This window comes from Aspergillus aculeatinus, assembly GCF_003184765.1.
Source record: "Aspergillus aculeatinus CBS 121060 unplaced genomic scaffold BO66scaffold_10, whole genome shotgun sequence".
Lineage (NCBI taxonomy): Eukaryota > Fungi > Ascomycota > Eurotiomycetes > Eurotiales > Aspergillaceae > Aspergillus > Aspergillus aculeatinus.
The window spans coordinates 75,724-94,816 of NW_020291479.1; the positions used below are offsets into that span (position 1 = coordinate 75,724).

The 19,093-nt window shown below is 49.6% G+C and overlaps 8 protein-coding genes across 8 annotated transcripts; 3 read left to right on the forward strand and 5 right to left on the reverse strand.

Moving 5' to 3' along the window:
* Window positions 1-85: 85 nt before the first annotated feature.
* On the reverse strand, window positions 86-1,395 carry BO66DRAFT_389671 (uncharacterized protein). The gene has a single exon (XM_025646839.1). The coding sequence runs from the start codon at window positions 1,382-1,384 to the stop codon at window positions 443-445; it is 942 nt and encodes a 313-aa protein (XP_025506518.1). The 5' UTR covers window positions 1,385-1,395; the 3' UTR covers window positions 86-442.
* A 270-nt stretch (window positions 1,396-1,665) lies between these two features.
* BO66DRAFT_445912 (putative COPII vesicles protein Yip3) lies at window positions 1,666-2,534 on the reverse strand (the record flags this gene model as incomplete). Its single annotated transcript, XM_025651665.1, has 1 exon — window positions 1,666-2,534. Exon 1 carries the CDS (start codon window positions 2,188-2,190, stop codon window positions 1,666-1,668), a length of 525 nt encoding a protein of 174 aa, XP_025506519.1. The 5' UTR covers window positions 2,191-2,534.
* A 1,156-nt stretch (window positions 2,535-3,690) lies between these two features.
* On the forward strand, window positions 3,691-5,423 carry BO66DRAFT_368651 (putative endoplasmic reticulum DnaJ domain protein Erj5). Its single transcript, XM_025645345.1, has 3 exons — window positions 3,691-3,835; window positions 3,899-3,964; window positions 4,037-5,423. Exons 1-3 carry the CDS (start codon window positions 3,763-3,765, stop codon window positions 5,095-5,097), a joined length of 1,200 nt encoding a protein of 399 aa, XP_025506520.1. The 5' UTR covers window positions 3,691-3,762; the 3' UTR covers window positions 5,098-5,423.
* Window positions 5,424-5,596: 173 nt separating this feature from the next.
* Window positions 5,597-6,073, reverse strand: BO66DRAFT_409315 (uncharacterized protein; the record flags this gene model as incomplete). Its single annotated transcript, XM_025649170.1, has 1 exon — window positions 5,597-6,073. The coding sequence occupies one exon, from the start codon at window positions 6,071-6,073 to the stop codon at window positions 5,597-5,599; it is 477 nt and encodes a 158-aa protein (XP_025506521.1).
* Window positions 6,074-6,911: 838 nt separating this feature from the next.
* Window positions 6,912-9,698, forward strand: BO66DRAFT_426886 (PMM-domain-containing protein). Its single transcript, XM_025650308.1, has 9 exons — window positions 6,912-7,029; window positions 7,095-7,109; window positions 7,173-7,233; window positions 7,288-7,823; window positions 8,228-8,511; window positions 8,617-8,679; window positions 8,729-9,045; window positions 9,115-9,189; window positions 9,258-9,698. Exons 1-9 carry the CDS (start codon window positions 7,023-7,025, stop codon window positions 9,505-9,507), a joined length of 1,608 nt encoding a protein of 535 aa, XP_025506522.1. The 5' UTR covers window positions 6,912-7,022; the 3' UTR covers window positions 9,508-9,698.
* Window positions 9,699-9,942: 244 nt separating this feature from the next.
* On the forward strand, window positions 9,943-11,340 carry BO66DRAFT_389679 (CCDC90 family protein). The gene is made up of 3 exons (XM_025646840.1): window positions 9,943-10,584; window positions 10,646-10,979; window positions 11,038-11,340. The coding sequence occupies exons 1-3, from the start codon at window positions 10,047-10,049 to the stop codon at window positions 11,093-11,095; spliced, it is 930 nt and encodes a 309-aa protein (XP_025506523.1). The 5' UTR covers window positions 9,943-10,046; the 3' UTR covers window positions 11,096-11,340.
* A 493-nt stretch (window positions 11,341-11,833) lies between these two features.
* BO66DRAFT_418566 (putative SNF2 family helicase/ATPase) lies at window positions 11,834-16,688 on the reverse strand (the record flags this gene model as incomplete). The annotated part of the gene is made up of 6 exons (XM_025649752.1): window positions 11,834-12,535; window positions 12,610-13,070; window positions 13,126-16,039; window positions 16,070-16,333; window positions 16,415-16,599; window positions 16,655-16,688. The coding sequence occupies 6 exons, from the start codon at window positions 16,686-16,688 to the stop codon at window positions 11,993-11,995; spliced, it is 4,401 nt and encodes a 1,466-aa protein (XP_025506524.1). The 3' UTR covers window positions 11,834-11,992.
* Window positions 16,655-18,964, reverse strand: BO66DRAFT_389681 (uncharacterized protein). Its single transcript, XM_025646841.1, has 2 exons — window positions 18,431-18,964; window positions 16,655-18,372 (listed from the first exon to the last, which is right to left on the reverse strand). Exons 1-2 carry the CDS (start codon window positions 18,622-18,624, stop codon window positions 16,917-16,919), a joined length of 1,650 nt encoding a protein of 549 aa, XP_025506525.1. The 5' UTR covers window positions 18,625-18,964; the 3' UTR covers window positions 16,655-16,916.
* Between the last annotated feature and the right edge of the window lie 129 nt (window positions 18,965-19,093).

The following is a 19,093-nucleotide window of genomic DNA, read 5'->3' on the forward strand; positions in this document are numbered from 1 at the left end:
TGTTCAAGCTTAGCTCAAGCTTAGCAAGTCTCTTCATCTCCGATTTGTTTATACTCGAGAGGCCTCCTTTTTTTTTTTTCTTTCTTTTCTCTATCCCTTTCCCTTTTCTTTCTTGGGTCAGGTGATTACATCCGAAGGCAGCCCGCTCAGTTACTATACTTACGCTCAAATAATACATATATATGTATATATTCATATCCATATTCATATGCTGACTCTAAACCCACTTGCTAGGCTAGTCGTGAACCAGTTACGTTGGTACTTCTTCCTTGTTTGATCCACCCCGCCAAATAAGTTACCACGTATCCACGTACCTGCTAGGATCTTCGCATCGCACGGTGACAATGACAATTGCTTTTGAGTCGGATAGCTAAAGGACACTCTAATCCAAACAAATCTCCAGGACACGCTTCATAGGTTACAGGCACAAGCATACGGAGCTTCAGGGACGACTGCCGCGATGATAACTTCCTCTCCCAACTGGCACCCGCGTTGGCATGCCAAGCGGCACTCGCCGCTCCAACACGTCTACTATGTGCACTTCATCGCTACTGTCCTCCAACCCACTGCTTCGATTTGCTCCATCCTCTCGGGGGTATTGCTCCGTCACTCTCCCCGGCCACCCTTGATTCATAGTCGCACTCCGTGCGCTGTTAGGACGATCGTCAAAAATATTCCGATAACTAGATATCGATGTCTTTCCTGAATGGCCGACCGAGTCGCGTCGAGGATCTAGCGGGTACGACGGAGATTCTATAGGATGAAGGGGCCGATGGGAGGATACCCATTGGGTATCGTCGTGGAGAGGACGCGTGAAGGCCGGCCTCCGCATGGAGCCAGGATTGCGAACAAGAGGTACTGCTGGTAAACGCTCCAGGGAGTAAGCTGGCTGAAGTGGAGATCGAGGGGGCGTGTGACTAGACTGAGAGCGAGAAGATGGCGATCGGGGTGAGGCTTCGGGGTTGTGAGAAGCACCCGAAGTGCGCGCCCAAAAGGCATAAGCACTGTTGTTTTCTGCAAGGGGAGACGGCACGCTGTGCTTTCTCGGGGAGGATGACACATAGGAACCACCACTACGAGGTGCTTCCCCTGCAACTCGCTGGCTGGAACTTTCAGGAGGCTTCAGGTATCGATTGTCAAACAACGTCCCTTTCCAAGCGTTGGCACGGGTATCTTGCTCGGTTCCGCTTCTCGACCCGGTCCGCATGCGTTCTATCGCCTCTAGCTCCCGTTTCGATAAACGCACGTTCTTCTGGCCCTGAACCTGCGCGTGTCGTATCCGGTCGAGAGCCTGATCTACCAGTCGCTCCTCCTTGTCCTTCATGGCCAACTGCACTGCATAAGCCACCGTGCTGTCCATGCTATCCTGTAGGTCGTAGTCCATCTCATCGACAGCAGCCATTTCGTCTTCGTAGAACGCGTCATACTCTACCATTCGCCTCCGTCGAATCGATCCTCCATTGATCTCCCGATCCGCTGCCTGCCTTGCCTGTGATATGCGCATATCTTGACGACTGTACATATCGTCCTCCTCACTGTCAAGCTCCTCAACCCTTGAGCTCTCATCCACCCACGGAGCCGCACGTCTCCTGGTTTGTCTCCCCACTCGTGCCCGCGGTGGTCTTCCCCATCGGGGCATACCGTAAGGAGTTCGCGGCCGACCACCTAGACCGCCTCCTCGGAAAAAGCATTCTCGATTGGTTTATCCATGAAAGCGGCGTGACCAAAGACGGCCACGCCGGTGGCTCCGATCAACCAGAGCACAGTAGCAATGGGCGAGGCCCAGAATCCTAGGGGGACCGCGACAAGTAGCAGCCCAGTGTACAGCTGGGAGGTGTTGAAGCGGGCAACGCCCAAATCGAGGTCTCGGCCCTGGAGCTTGCCAATTCCGTAAAGACCACCTGTCACGAAGATGATAACAAAGAGCAGGACCGGGTTGGTCAGCAAGCTATAGATGCTAAGCATCACGAAGACGGCAGCATAATTGCTCGAGAAATAAGACAAGTTGTAGTTCACTCGGCTCTGAACCTCGCCAAAGTTGGCGGGCTTTGAGATACGCTTGACATCCAGGAATTCGGAAACAGGACGGAGGTTAGCGAAGCGCGTGCTAAAGGATTGGGAGCGAACACTGTTGAAACGGTCACCGAATCGCGAGGTGATCGCATCAATAGGAAATTGGAGGGGACTCATGTTGGAAAGTCTAGTGGATGGCGGAAATGGATGTAGAAGGAAGGAATAGTAAACACAAACTTAGGCTGGGTAGCAGAATAGAGGTAGCAAAAAGATGTAGCTCGTGGCGACGACGACGGGCAATAAAGATGAAAGAAGAATTGCTTTGGTCAATACGAATGAGACGAGGTAGGCAGGGGGGGAATGGCGAGAAGTCGGAGAAAGCAGTGGTGAACAGAAAGAGTTTCCGCAACTGAATGACTTGAACTGGCTTAGTTGGCCCAAACGCCCAAGCCCAGTCCTTTTTGGTCACCCCCGGCGTGCGGAAAGCCAACTAAGCATAGACACAGACCACAATAACAGACAAAGTGCTGGGGAGCAAAAGACAAGTCTGTTGACTCGGGAAGCAACCAAAGCCTCCCAAACCGGCCAAAACACAAATCCAAACTGGATGGAAAGGGCAGGGGAAAAATCAAATTGGATCCGTGAAGTAACCTATTAGGGGAGAGCACGAAAACAACTGAAGAAGAAAGTTGAAGGAAAGACAGACCAGTTGATGCTCTAAGAATAGAAATAGAGAGAAAGAGAGAGATGCTGGATGCGGCAGCGCAGTGGGGAAGCACAGCAAATGTCTTGTCGACATGCTAAGCAGACCAAGGGCAATTAATCATCCTCTCTTTTGTTCTAGTTATCTTTCTTTCTTTCTTTCTTTCTTCTTCCCTCTTTTCACTATAACTGTCTTTTTTGTCGTCGCCTTCAGTCCCTGGTGAGAGGCGTGTTCTCTTTCCGTCCAGGCACCGGTAACGTACAGTAGCCGTTTCGTTGCCTCAGGCTGGGAACCTTTGGAGATAAAGAGGATCAGAAGTTAAGTAGTGCAAGGTATCGAAGGAAAAGGAAGGGACCGAGTCTGAATTTAAGCCTTTTGATCCCTCCTCTTCCTCTTTCTTTTCCCCTCCAAGCCCAGCCCTTAGGAATCGGAGAACCCTGGCCATAATGCACAGTACATTCATATGTAAACTGGAGTATTCGCACATCAATCACACTTTGATTCGCTTCATCACGCGTGGTCTGAAGCGAATTACAGTGCAGTACAGTATTGTACATAGTCAGGGATTCTACCTATTTTCTACCTGACAGGTCAGAAGTGACTCAATTCTAATCTTTATTGGTCCACGTCGTGCATAGAAGTGGATTATTGTTATATTGGTGTTAAAGAAAACCTGCTGCATACCTCTCAATACATAGTAAGCTAACTTGACTGCGCTCTTTCAGCAGAGGAGAGGAGAAGACGACGAACCTACATTTGGGTGTAGAAGGTGGTGTACTAGTTACGGCAAAGTTAACATTACTACAAGAAATAGTCAGGGCGGTGTGATGCGTGGCAGTTCCGACTTCTGGAGAGGTGTAACACTGTATGTACTGTACTGTATATACATACACAGATACAGTACGGGAGCAGCGAGAGTAGATGACAGATAAGCCATTGAATCAAATTTTCAAATTCCTTAATCTCATCTCGCTCGGATTCCTACAAGTACGGAGTAAGTATTCTTGAACTGGGCAGAGCGGTCTTGACCGCCCTATTTTCCCACCATGAAGCCCTTCTCACTCCGTCTGCTATTCCTTGCTGCTCTGTTTGTCCTGTCTGCGGCTTGGACCAAAGAAGGTAAATTCTCTGATTGTATACTACTCAACCTATTGTTCCCTGTTAACATTGACGTCACCTTAGACCACGAAATCTTCCAGCTTCGTGAAGAAGTCATCTCCAAAGAAGGCGCGAATGTGACATTCTACGGTACTCCCTCCGCATTGCTTTCCCTTGCTCCTACGCCATCAGTGTTGATTGATCAATCTAATACTTGTGTAGACGTCTTGGGCGTGAAACCGAATGCCAACCAAGACGAATTGACCAAAGCCTACCGTCAGAAGTCAAAGCTCCTCCACCCTGACAAAGTGAGACGATCCTTCATCGCCAACAGCTCTAAGGACAAGTCAAGGGCCAAAGCCAACAAGGCCGGTGTCCATGTTAACAAGGGCCCTTCGAAACGTGAGATCGACGCGGCCGTCAAAGAAGCCCATGATCGCGCGGCCCGTCTGAACACTGTTGCCAACATTCTGCGTGGAGCTTCTCGGGAGCGTTATGACCATTTCCTGAAGAATGGTTTTCCGAAGTGGAAGGGTACCGGATACTACTATTCACGATTTCGCCCGGGCTTGGGCTCTGTCCTGGTCGGGCTGTTTCTGGTCTTTGGGGGCGGCGCCCACTATGCCGCACTCGTGCTGAGCTGGAAGCGTCAGCGGGAATTCGTCGATCGGTACATCCGTCAAGCCCGTAGAGCTGCATGGGGCGACGAGTCGGGTGTTCGAGGTATCCCTGGACTGAATGGTGGTGTTGCTGCCGAACCAACCACGCCAACTCCGGAACCTGAGCCCAGTGCTGTGCCAATGAACCGACGCCAGAAGCGCATGATGGAGAGAGAAAACCGCAAAGAGGGCAAGAAAAGTGCTGGTCGAATCAACGGTCGCAGCTCTGGGACTGCAACGCCCACCAATGAGGCCGTGGAGCCCACCGGCGAAAGGAAACGTGTCGTCGCAGAGAATGGAAAAGTTCTCATCGTGGATTCGGTGGGACATGTGTTCCTGGAGGAGGAGACGGAAGATGGAGAACGCCGAGAGTTCCTCCTCGACATTGACGAGATTCCACGCCCTACCTTCCGCGATACAATGGTGTTCCGGATGCCCGGCTGGGTCTACCACAAAACCCTCGGCCGAGTGCTTGGCTCATCCGACGCCATGGGTAGCGATATCAATGAGCGCGAGGAACTGGCCGAGACAGCGCAAGATATAGTCGAGGATGTGATTAGCTCTGCTACAGCTTCCAACAAGGGCGCATCCAGGCGGAGGGCGAAGCGCACACAAAAGTCTTAACCTCTTGGACCAAATTTCGAGGGAATGAATCCAAGCCCAACATTCTTGCTTGGATTGTTTTTCCGGCCTCGTCATTTTCAGACATTGAATAGATGCGCCAATGAATGTATACTTACCATTCGACTCCGGCTGTTTGTATATGAGTGCAATGCTCTGGAAATCTACTCAGTACAACTTAGTAGTCACGTTCTTAGTAAGTGGTCTAAGTGCATCCTGTTAATAGATCATTACATAAGAACAAGCAGTATTGTATTATAACGGCTATCCTATGATTGCAGTCGCTACCAAGGAGACTGTCAGAAGTTACAAGCAAACAGCCCGCAATTGCAAATTTCGATCAAAATATGGTCATCATCTTCGTAGTCATATCCAGTCGTCTCTAGATGTCCAAAGCTCATCGCAAATTCGGCGAAAGCGCATTGGTGAGTAGAGTATACACGTTGGGTCTCATAAACAGTTTGGCGTCGTATCGGAAAGGCAAAGGCTTGAGTTCTAGGACCTATATGAACATTTTGGCAATGCTGAACAGTCCACTGATATTGTCCGATAGGCCGGCCCCGCCAGGTCGCAGCGCCGATGCTCCGAGGAGGTTCTTTGGCAAACGGATACCGATCATGCCCAATAGCCTTTGCAGGACACCAGTTGTCAGAAGTGGGATCACGAGCAGCGTCAGGACCTTTATAGGGTGGTCGCGTGCATATTTCCACGCATCGCGAAAGATGCGCTGGATGATGTGAACTATCCGTGCGACAAACCCTTCCCTGGGCCGTGCGCGTCGTGACGATGAGGAGGAGAACACCGATGGGCTGGATCGTCCTGCACGATTGACACCACTGCCCAGGCTGAAAACTGATGGTGCGGAATGGCGGGCATTGTAGGACGAGTACGTAGAACGCCGGGAAGGGGAGGAGCGTCGACGAGAGTGATGCCTTTGAGATGACGAGGAGGTCGGGGATTTTCCATCGAACCAGCCCATTGTGGATTATTTTCACTCAGCAATGGGGCCTAGCCAGCAGCCAATAGAGCCTTGAAAAGGTGACTGTGCTCTTTGATCGCACAGACTGTGTATGAAACTTGACAGTGGTTGATAAGTGGAGGACGTGATGGTGGCCAGATCTGCCGATAATGGGAACAATAGTTAATACTAGTTAGGATGAAAGACGAGAACAATCGATCAGCGAGAGGGACGTAGTGCCCTCGAGGACAGGAATGTGTTCTTTCTGAGATCGGATCGACAAGAGGGCGGGAGTCAATTGGGACTAGTCAGCTTCAGATGCACGAGTGTAGTTGCCCCGGCCCCCAATGGCTCGCTCTAAGTTACTACCTAAGTATTAAATTCTAAGCGATCGTGGTCGCGAATATGAAGCTGATCTTGTCAGCGTAGACGAGACTGGGGTCTAGGTATGAGTAGGATAGGATACCTTGGGAATCTTGTCATGTTCAATCTATGTGAAGTAACAAAAAGTTACCAAGATGCAAATATGACTTTGGTGTAATTGAAGAATGTTTATAAAATTGGTAGAAACAGTGTACTGTACCTAGGCATATTTAAAGCAGGAACCTGCTTGAGAAGGGCAAATCCGTCAGGGGCCGGGCTCCCCGTGGCCGTGGGCCGTTCCTGGTACTAACTTACATAGTATTATGCGTATGTACAGTACAATACAGTCAGTACATGACAGTACTCACAAGGAGTAGTTAAGTTAGGTAAGCCGGCTCAGCTCTCGATGCCTTACACGAGAAGCTCAGGCACTCACTCTAATGGCTGTCGACGTCATGGTCGGGGGCGGTTGACTCTTTCGTCGGTTCGACCACTTCAGCAACCACTTTTGCCTCAAGTCCACTAACATAGCTCTTAGCGCGGAACAAGTTGATGACCTTCATTTACTAAATTGAATCTCTCTTGAGCAAGCTGATTGTAGTAAATCATGGCGAGTGAGTGCATCTCAACAGATTTTCGCACAAATTCGAGCAGAACGCATACTCACTATATCTCTTAGGACAGAGAGACCTTTGTAAGAGGGCCACCGCGAAGTTGAAGACACACTGCTAGCAGACTGACTTCGTCATTTATATAGATAAGGTTCTTGGGGTATCTCCTAAAGCAACCCAGCAAGAAATTCGCAATGCATACAAAAGGTGCGGCACGTTACTGATTTGTTTAGAGTCAGCACAACACTGACACATCTACAGAGAGTCACTGAAGTCGCACCCCGACCGAGTGCCTGCCGATTCGCCTGAGAGGCCAGCTCGGACTCGTAGGTTCCAAGAAATCAACGATGCTTATTATACGTTATCGGACATATCACGCCGGCGCGATTACGATGCGACACGATTGGCAGATGGGGTGGATGAAGAATATGATATACCTCAAGGAGGTGCCGGTGGTTTCCCATGGTCCGCTTTCGGCTTCGGTTCCGCTACTGATAGAGAGCAACGGGCATCGGAGCAATTTGGGTCTGTCTTTGAGGAGATGCTACGCGAAGAGGGTCTTGCGAGTGAAGACACCGATGCTGATGGCCGCACGCAAACCCGTCCTACGTCACGCTTCTGGTCCATTGTTGGCGGTATTAGTGGCGGCGCACTGGGGTTCATCATTGGTAATGCTCCCGGGGCGTTGGCTGGAGCTGTCGCGGGTAATCGACTGGGAGCGGTACGTGACGCAAAGGGAAAGAGTGTCTACGAGGTCTTTCTGGAGCTGCCTCAAACCGACCGTGCTCGGCTGTTGAGTGAGTTGGCAGCCAAGGTCTTCCAGACTACAATGGGCCATTGAGGAAATTGACATGTGACAATGCAGAGTGGGATACTCATCCCTTGTGTGCAGCAGTCATGTGCCCTCTTAGACTTATTCATTCTTCCCATGGTGTCGATGTGGGTAATAGTGTCTTGGTTTTTGGGTACTTCAAGTCTACGATCATATTCGCTACAGTCTTTCTCACAATGCTGCTTAGGCACCACGTAGAGCGTCCAAGAAGTATTGTATATTTGAAATGTGAGACTATCTGTCTCCATCTGCCCTTGCTGATCAATGCAGCAGGTCATCGAAGCTGCGGGACTTATCAAGGTTATCGATAAGCCATCGGGACCCACGTGGATCGACTGTCTCGGCCTCGACTGTCTTCACACAATGCAGCCTTGATGCCTGAGCTAGTCCCCGCTATCACCTCCCCACTTCACCGCATGCGTCCTTCCCCCCCTGAATTCGACCATTTTCGCCGTCTTGTCGCTCTCGAGTGGCTATTGAAAGTCTCCCTTTCTTCTCCTCGCTTTTCACACAAAGTTCACAAACAAGATCTCTTAATTGTGTTTGGCATCATGGCTGAAGGCGCAAGCGTGTATCCATCTTTGCCGAATCGGCCTTTACAGGGGACCATTTGTCTTTTCGATGTCGACAACACACTGTCACTCCCGAGAAGGGTGAGCTACTCCCTCAATATTAGAAGTTGTGAACTTGGATCAATTGATCTTGCTGTCTTTGGTGTCAAGCGACCGAGAGACTAATAATCGATCGCTCGTAACCAGGGTGCCACTCCAGAAATGCTGGAACTCCTCTCTCGACTTCGCCACAAGTGTGCTATCGGATATGTCAGTTCTTCAAATGGAAACTTGACTCCAGCGATCTAATAATGCCTAGGTTGGTGGATCGGATTTCGCCAAGCAGCAAGAACAGCTTGGCTCAGCTACAACAAACGTCACATCCCTCTTTGACTTTTGCTTCCCTGAGAACGGTTTGACTGCTTTTCGTCTGGGACAGCCGCTCGCTGGAACCAGCTTCATTGAGTGGATTGGAGAGGAAAGATACCAGGAGCTGGTCAACTTCTGCCTTAAATACATCGCGGATTTGAAGATTCCTAAGAAGCGTGGTACCTTCATCGAGTTTCGCAACGGAATGATTAATGTCAGCCCCATTGGCAGAAACGCTAGCTTCGACGAGAGAAATGAGTTCCAAGCGTGTGTCTCCCCTCAGGCCTAGCGGTCTGCATGCGACTCGAGCTTGACTGACTAATGTCCTCTCTACAGATATGATGATGTGCACCATATCCGTCGAGACTTGGTAGAAGCTCTCAAGAAGAAGTTCCCTGATTGGGGTCTCACGTGAGTCCTGGGATAGGCACCCCAACACATCCTGTACTCCCTTGTTGCTAATCACACTGTGGACTTAGCTACTCTATTGGCGGCCAGATCTCGTTCGATGTTTTCCCTACTGGCTGGGACAAAACCTACTGCCTGAAGCACGTCGCCGCTGAGAAGGAGATATCTGGCGTGGATTACAAGACGATTCACTTCTTTGGAGACAAATGCTTCGAGGGAGGCAACGACTACGAGATTTATAGCGACTCTAGGACAATCGGTCATGCCGTTCAAAACCCCGATGACACCATGAAGTTATTAAAAGAGCTTTTCGAGCTATAGATGGGCCGAAGAAGTGCTATAGTCCGGCTTTCTCTCGGAAAGTGATCCATATGGACTGGAGTGAAAGTGGGATACCTAAGCTCGCGTTAGGTCCCGAGGAAAATATACTAATTGGTTCAGAGGCATAAGTGCAAAAGACGATTTGTACTGTAGATGGTTGCTATATGAAGTATAATTTAAACCAGTCACACGGTTTTATTGTAAATTATGTATATATGTGTATTATTTCGACTCATGAAGGAACGTGCAGACACGCCCACGCTTCTAGGAACCGGAAAAGCCCGGGGGTTCTGGTATCTTGCGTAAGACCCCAGAATGCCGTTGAGGGTGTAAATGGCAGCAATCACATGCAGGCAAGCAAGCAAGGCCCGCCGTCCCCGACTTCGGGGTTTAGTCATCGTCAACCGGCACCTCATCATGCACCATCCATCCTTCTTCACCCAGATCAGGCTCAGGCTCAGGCTCAGGCTCTTTTACCACGCGCTTTTGTGTGGCCATCACTTCTTTTGGTATCGCATAACTCCGTCTCCGTGCCAATAATGGCGTCTCAAAAGACAGTTGCGGAGGTACCCCGTTCCATCCTTCCCCGTCTTACATGGAACGGCTCTTCTGCTCGGACGACTATTGCACCCCCGACCACTCTTCCAGCAGCGCGCCAACAGAAGCAGCAATTGACACGCTTCTGGAACCAGGCTGGACGGCATTTACACAGTCTAGCTAGCCTCTCTTCTTCCTCCCTAAGTCACTCCGCCACACCCCGGGGCACTGGTGCTTCGTCGGCGATCGCAAAGCGGTTTGCCTCGGCCCGCCACACAACCAGCCCTCCCGATGTACAAGGCCTCGGCCATCCTATCCGCTATGACGGTGTCTATGTCGCCGCCTTCAAGCCTGCTCGACGTGCTTTCCATGCTTCCACAGTCCGTCAACGAGATCACCATTTCGATACTCTGAAGTTCGTACAGCGGTTGAAGGATGAAGGGTTCAGTGAGGAGCAGGCCGTCGCCATGATGAGAGTTTTGAATGATATCATCGAAGAGTCGATCCAAAATCTTACCCGTACAATGGTTCTAAGAGAAGGTAGGGATATATTGCAGAATGATGCAGATCACTAGGATGCTTATACCTTGTCGTCGTCCAGACACCGAACGATCAGCATATACACAAAAGGTCGACTTCGCCAAGCTCCGCTCCGAATTGCTAAATGCAGACTCGACCGAAGCGCAACTGACGCGCTCATCGCACGAGAAGATTGCTGCAGACCTTGCCAAGCTCAACTCGCGCCTCCGCGACGAGATTGGGCGCACACAGGCGTCCGTGCGCCTGGATTTGAACCTCGAGAAAGGCAGGATTCGTGAAGAAGCGAATGGACAGGAAATGCGCATCAAGGAGACAGAAACACGGATCGAGCAGGAAGTTGCCGGCTTAAGGGAGCGTGTGGAAGCAGTCAAGTTTTCCACTCTACAATGGCTCATGTAAGATCTCGTGATTCTTTGCTGCAGGAAGTATGGTATACTGACATATGTGCTCTAGGGGTGTATGCACCGGTACCGCTGCACTTATTCTGGGTGCCTGGCGTCTTTTCATGTGAGAATTTTAGCGTACTTGGAGGATTACATTACTGCAACCTCAAGATCTGTATTATAGCAACTATTTGTTCACCATATCTTGTTTCATGAGCATGCTGGAGCTCTACAGCGGCGTCCATCAGGGACTCACTGGGAAACACCGCTCCCACTCTCATCCACCGATGAAAGACAATAATGCTCGAAACCAACCACCCTAGTGATCCATCCAGTTTCCAAGTGTGTTAACCTGAATAGTTCTGGTTCAGCCCCAAGTGACTGTGGTCAAGACTGGCAATTTGTTAAGCTCAGGGCTCCAACCAATAGCGATGACGAGGGCGATAGTATTGATAAGGAAAGCTAGTAGGATCTAGAGGCAATAGGTCTGGGGACGCGGAGGGGCCTATTAGCAAACTTACGATGCTCGAGCGCCTCCCTCCTCAATTTCGTAACAGTCATTGTTGTGGAAGTTGGACTGGATGCTCGGTAGTGGCCTAGGAAGTACACCGAGACGCAGTACAATACTACGGCTTGGAAGGAATGCATTAATATGCATGGTCGGTGGCTCATAGATCTGTCTTGTCAACGTCATGAGGCTACCGCACAATTACGCTTTTCATAAGCGTGTAAACAAACCAGCTCGCCTGTGACATGGAAGGACTTGGTATTGACACGTCGACAGCAGAACCAGCGAAAATGAGGCGGTTGGGTACTTCAAATTGCTACAAGCCTTGGCTCATAAATGCCCCACATTCGAGGGGATTGCTGTTAATCTGCGACATGGTACTGTTGATTGCTCTACTCTAGATGCAATACTGAATCAGGACACCACCACATATCAGGCCCCGAAATCTGAAGATTGCTTGTTCATCCACCACTTTCAGAACTTTCAAACCGGCTGGGTCAAGACCCTGACGGCAAGGTTACGAATTCATTAACGCCACACTTCTCTGCTCAGCGGCCTCGCCTTCCAAGAACCTCACGACTTCACCTGCGGCATCCATGTGGGTACTGTTGGCTTTCCTGAAAAGGCATCGCCATAGATCGTCTTCCTGGACAAGTTCACCACCCAAGGGGCCGCTTGCCATCATTTTGGAAAGCGGCGCATCTTGAATCTCAAGAGAATTCGCTGCATCAATTGCTGTCTCGGTAAGCGTGGTGCTTGCCGTCTCATGAGCGCCATTTACTAGAAACTCTGATGGTCTGTCCTCTTGCTGTTCCTCCTTTTGCATGATATGGGCTAGACGACGCGACACAGACAGATCGTAAATCGATTCCTCAACAGTGTCAGAGACCAGATACATCCAGACGGTTGTTGGCCGATGCTGGCCTATGCGATGTACGCGAGCAATGGCCTGAAGCTCGATTGCAGTATTGATCAAGGGTTCACAGAATATGACATTTGTCGCACAAATAAGATTAAGTCCCGATGAATGGGCTCGGGCGTGCAGGAGAAAGCATTCCAGCTAGATACAGGCGACTGTCAGCATTAAGGTTCTTAAATTTATAGCGTTGCGTACAACTCAGGTATGGCTCTCACCGCAGGGTCGCTCTTGAAATTCTGGATGCCATCTTTGCTGTCAACACTGCTGAACCCAATCTTGAACCGGGATAAGGCAGATGCTAGAATTTCAAGGAAGTTCTTGTACTGGGAAAACACTACCGACTTAGCCCCAGGATCGTGCTCACGGAGCCACAGTATGTGGCGAGCCAGAGTATCGATCTTAGTGCCAAAAGAAGAATTCAAATCAATATTCTTGATCTCGTTTAGCGTGCTCGAACTGATATCATGGTATATTGAGTTTGTGGAAGACGGTCGTTCAGACATGGCCTTGGTCGGTGCCTTCTCTTCTTGCACAACATAATCCTGAGGCTTGTATGTGATCTGATGGAAATCGTTCGCTTTCAGCCTTCGTTTACATGTAGGACAAGTCCGATGCTGACGCCACCATATGCCCAAACAATGCTGGCAATAGTGATGGCCACATACAGTCAAAACACCTTATTGATGTAAGCAAAACCTGGCTCCAACTAGTCAGAGGATGCCGCAACTCACCAATCTCAAAGCCTGATTGGCATATCACGCATATTCTGGTGGACTCATCCACGCTCGGTTCGTCTCGAAGATGGATTAAATAGCGGTGCTTTGCGCGCAAAGCCGATATTCTTCCATCAATAACGTTCTCTTGAGAGAGCTTCGCCTCGAAGATGGCCTCATCTAAAGGCTTTCCGACGCTCTCCTCGTCAAACGGGGCCACGGTGTCAGAGATTTGCTGTAATTGACGATAGTACTCAAGACGATAATTCATCGTGTCCCGGAACATCTCAACCTCTCTCTCGAGGCTTGAAACAACCTTGGAATGTTCTGCAGCCATAGCACTGGCATTTTTCAACACCAAACTGGCGATTTCCATTTCGGCCCGAGCCCGAGCGCTTCCCTCAGTTGCCTGCCATTCAAGGGATGTGGTCAAGCTGCGAAGCTCACTGATAATACCACGAAGAGAGCCCAATTGAGGATCGGGCTTCATACGACTTCGCATGTTCATGATATTCAGAAACAGCTCTGGTGAAGGGCCCTCGCCCTTCTGGGCCTGAGCGACTCCGCCTTTGACTTCATGAGCAATAAGCACATTCTTCTGTCCAGTCAGACAGTCGTGGCGATCGGCGAACATGGCGCGTAGTGCCTCCATATAAACATACATTTCATCTTGATGTTTGGTAGATCTTTCGTATTCGTTCCCTTGAAGCTCCGATTCATCCTCCTGGTCAATGAGCGACTGGGAAAGAAGATGAACCATGGTTCGACGCCACTCGTCGTATTGTGCAGCATGTTTATTCATAGCCTCGCAGAAGTCTTCGAATTTCTCGAGCACACGGCGAGCCTCTACGCCTATGTTATATATCTGAGGCTTCATCTTCGGTATGACCACATATCGCTTGTTGCGCAGCATCTCCCTGATTATTCTCATGTGATTTCCTACCTTCTTAGACACATCCGTCAATATTTCCTTCCGAATGGACTTGGCAGTGGCGTACGCCTCCTCTTCCCGTTGCTCGAGAGATTTGAATTCATCAGAGTCAGGGTCAGTCAATTTGAGATCCGATTTGATCTGATAGTACGCATTGCCCATGAAGAATATACCCATATGCTGGACCTCAAGAGCAGCGCGGAGCCTCTGTCGGTAGGTGCCTATGCGATTACTCTTGTCCGAATCTTCACTCTCGTCATTGGTTGCCAGGTCATTCGATGCCGATTCTTGACTAGTGCCCACATTTGATACCCGAAGTCTCTCGATCTCTGTTTGAAGTCGACCTCGACAATCGTTGACGATTGCACTCGCTCTCTCAAAGCAAGTCCTCCACAGCTCAAGTGCTTCTCGTTTTCTCAAAGCATTCTCCAGCAATTGCCCACGGCGCATTCGCAACAAGAGACGTTCACGTTCTTGAGCGTTTACTCTCACGTCGTTTTCATCAATCATAACCTCCAAAACTTCTTGGACTGAGCGTAACGGACCGTTAGACCCAGCGGTAAATCCTCGACCCTGATTGGGATGAAGACACGTCTGGCGAAGTCTGGCAAGCCAGCTCCTCATTTTCTCGATGACTAATGAGTCATTAGGATTCCAGTAATCATGGATAGGTGCACCTGAAATATCAAGCCCGCACTCTTCACACATTTGCTCATATAGCTGTCTGTAATGTTGCTCTTCAACTGCAGTGAAAGGTATTGTGATAACAAACCTTTTCTGAGGTGGTATGCGGAGCTCCCCTCGAATGCGATCTTTGCTATTCCTCAGAGCAATAGTTTGTGTGATACGCGCCAGAACAGGGCGAAACGACCGGCATAACCTATTCCAAATAGAACCACAGAAAGGATCATAGCGCAGAAATAGAAGAAGGCCGAGAAGGTCTGTGATGTCCTTGCGGATAGGGGTCCCGGTCACAGCCCAGGCCAACTGGCGCGGGATCAAACGAGCAACCTTGGCTGCATTACTGACGCCACTCTCTATCATCTGGGCTTCATCCAGACAAACTCGCCACCAATGAATTTGAACAAGAGGCGTCTTCCGTGGCTCGAACCTTTTTTCATGTCGAAGATTTCGCTGCGGAGCATTTCCAGAGTAATGAATCTCTCGAGCAAGAACATTATAGGTCGTGAGGACGACATCGTGATCAGCCACCATATCAACCAAGCCACGCTCTGATATCTCATGGTGACGGTTGATACCCTCATAGTGGAAAACACGAAGACTCGGAGCGTGTAGCAAAATCTCCTCCCTCCACTGGTCGAGAATCGCAGGTGGCGTTATAATCAGAGTGGCACGGGAGGGTCTCAAGCCACCAGTGGGGCTTGGACGTTGGGTCTCAGGTAGTACTTTTCGACGGTGGAGGCACATTAGACTGATCATTTCGACCGTCTTACCCAGGCCCATTTCTTCGGCCAGGATACCGCCTCGTAAGACTGTCCTCTGTGCAGAGATATCTGTAGTCACAATCATGAGGAGATGGCTCGCATAACAGCACTTCCCATCCGCATCTGTGATACGAATGAAGGAGGCTGGTAGATCACTATCTGAATCCACCTCAATAGGGATTACCTGTCCATCGGGGCATAATTTGACGCCCTCCCTCTGTAAGAGCCACCTGACGGTCCGTCTCTGAAAGGGGAAAAGCTGACACTCTGTCAGGGCGCATTTAATCTCGGCCGAGCCCCAGGGCGTATCAGGTGGTACATGAACGTTTTCGTAAAAATCGCGTGGTGACCAACTCGCCCCCTGCCCTTGAAATCTTTGGGTGTGTGCTGTGTGCTCCATGAGCGAACCGTCACACTTTCTCAGAACATACTTCGAAAAGACCCTGGATGAGGCAGGCAATAGACTTCTGGAATCTAGAATATCTTTCGAATCCTTCCAAAGGATGACAGTTTCCAGTCTGAAGGACTTCCCATCAGGGAGCTGATGCAAGGTTGCCTGGTAGCACACAGACGGCGCACTCTTAACAAATCGATCGGCGCAGGGCAAGCTTCCTAACAATTCGCCATCAATGGCATTGATGAGCTTACGGTCGGTGATTCTATCTGAGAATATAACTTCCTGTCCGGGCACTGCTAATAAGTTCAGCTGAAGGCTGCCAAGCTTGTCCTCATTCACAGTGGTATCAGAATAAACAGAAGCGGCAGTGACTGTCTGCACCACAACAGGAAGACGTGAGACGTATTCGAATGAATGCAGTAGTCTTTCTGCACTTCTCGAGTGAGCAAAGTTCTGTTGATGAAGCTTTTAGCAGACTCAACCTTATGAGGCCATGCCAGGTCACGCTTGTATATGAATTTGGCGATCACCTACCAATCCGATATGACATCGTGCTAGCGGAATATAGCCCAGCGGAATTTCTGATGTCAGAAGTCCATTGAGATCTCTTAGACTCTGGGGTGCCAAAGACAACTTGAGCCGCTTGTTTGGTGGTCCATAATGTTCAATGCTGCAGCTAGTTCTCAAGAAGGCAGCAACCAGAGTATCTGGGACAAGACCTGGAGTCCTTGGTCAGCGGTTAACCCATATAAGAAAGAGCAAGCTCCAGGCTACCTGAATAATTAAGTTCTGTTTCTACCGTGGCCATGCTATCTTCTTGCTATACATATCTTGATTGCCACAGTATGAGTTGATCTGCTGGGGCTCTCAGGAGGCGACAGAAGAGCTGTCTTATCAGTTAAGCTCACGTGCCGATAAGAACTGTCCATCTGCTGAAGTATCTCAATAGTTAATTCTATCATACACGAAGGTCTCAGATCATCTAATTCGGTATAAGAAAAGGATCAACTAGTGATTTATGATACTTCAGAGATTCTTAGTTGCCTGCATCATACACCACACTGCCGTTGACCGCGTGTACTTCCCGACTATATGAGACACCATTAGCGTCGCTCTCAAAGACATCTTTTGTCTCGCCGTACGAAGCACTATCATCTGAAGTTGACTGATAAAAAGCCGTGCCCGATTGCTCGGTGTGCAAGTTCAGAGGGCCTGAGGTAAGAGTGTATGTTGAGATCCCCAGGCCTCCTGTAGCTTCAATGTCAAGACCTCTGCGCATCCAAGCAATTATAGTAAGCCCATCGTCCAGATCATAAGTCTGGTTACAAAGTAAAGGATAATCAAATGTGACCTCATTGAGTACTTTGCTTCCTATGAGCTGGTTGCGTCCAGAAGTATGCTGGAGGTTACTCTGGCTCAGACCTTGCTGGTTCAAGGTTCCATAGTTCGAGTAGGAAAGATTCTGACGCCACGCATAACCGGCAGACTCAACTGTAAAGGTTCTCTGCGCTGTTATGGAGTAAATCAATGTCTCATTTCCCCCAGCTGCATTCTGCACAAGGTTGCGCGTCGCTTTGAATTCCGGTGGCGGAGCTGTTGAAATTGGTTTGCGACTAGGAGATAACTGGGGTGCGGATTCATCCAGATACAAGAAAATAGTTCCAGTCACGATCCAATAGGATCCAACAGTATCAGAGAATGTGACAGCTCCGCTGTCAGAGATGTTGAGTCCTGTGACCCTAATTTCGAAAGAATGGGTCTTGTTGTCCAGCAGCACGGGTAACCACGGGGTGATGTCAATTTCTGGCTGCCTCAAGTCGAAGGCGTCAATGCCAACAATTGGACGCCAGAAACCCGGCGCGACACCACCAGTGAAAATAATGGGAAATGGCCAGACCACCCCTGCCATCATGCCATCGATATAGAGTTGTACCTCGCGAAAGGGGGAGTATCCGTACAGCTCCCCAATGGTGCTATCGAATGACCACGAGTCGGATGTAAAGACGTTCGACCACCAAAACTCTTCTGTTGATTGACCAGTGGCGGCGATTGAAACGACAGCACGTGAAGTAGTCGGAGGGAATCGGTGAAGTACAGTCGCATTGTCCGATGGAAGCTCAAAGTCGCTGGACGCGTTTTGTGATGACCTTTTCGCAGAGATAGGCAAGATGGCATCTGGCGTCTTTACATTGTCCTCGTAGGAGAAATAGGCTGTCAATGTTGTGTTGTAATGCCCAGTATAGACATCAGTGATGATATTTCCCAGGTCGAATATTATCTTTTGCTTCTCTTTCCAGAGGGTGTTAAATTGTGACATGTCTTTGAAATAGGTCCAGATAATGCCATCGCTGGTTGGTTCCGCGGTTGATGTACGCCATAATTCAGTATCACCAAGATAGAAAATGGCAAGACGATCATATTGTCTGCCAATCGAGGTGACAGTAAGGTTGATGCGAACGGTGTCAAACTTGCAGCGAGGAGGCTCATACAATCTATACACGTCTAGTTTAGTGCTGTCTCTCGTCGATCTGCAAGAGACCCGTCACTCACCCAACATAGGGGAGAGAATAACTATTCCCGAAGTCGTAGTCCACTAAGACGCGCTCCTCTCCTGCACATTGATTGTGCCCATCGCTTGCAAGGGAAATAGGTTGATACACTTCAAAGACTTCTAAGAGAGCGTAAGCTTGGTGGTAGTAGAAGAAAAGCCCTATCCAAAGGATGGGGTGGAGATTCAACTGCATGGCGATACCGCGTGTAGGATCACCGCTAGATCAGCCTATTTCTCGTAGCCCACTGTTGAGATTCAAGAAAAAAAAAACGTTTTCTCTGGGTTGGTGAACAATACACCTGTACCACGCTGCTTGAAGCAGCTGTTGCGCGCTATAAGGGGCTTATTTGTACTTGTACGGTACGGAGTACTGCCCTCTATAATCAGCGGCGAGGCACGTCCATTGTGCAAGGTGCCAACTGCATGAGGAACACGCAATCCAATCTATAGCGAGCGGGCTGTAGCAAGGGGAGAGCAGGTGCTAGCCTGCTTCCTCTGGTCCTTCAATTTGCCCATCGTGAGATAGTACGGAGTAGAAACCAGTAAGAATGATGACAGGTGAGGGGAAAGCTACTCGCTCCCGAGTCATTTATCAAGCATGCACATCGCGTCTGTGATAGTGACTATCCCTGCCGGAATCCGACGGTGAGCCGCCGAGAGCG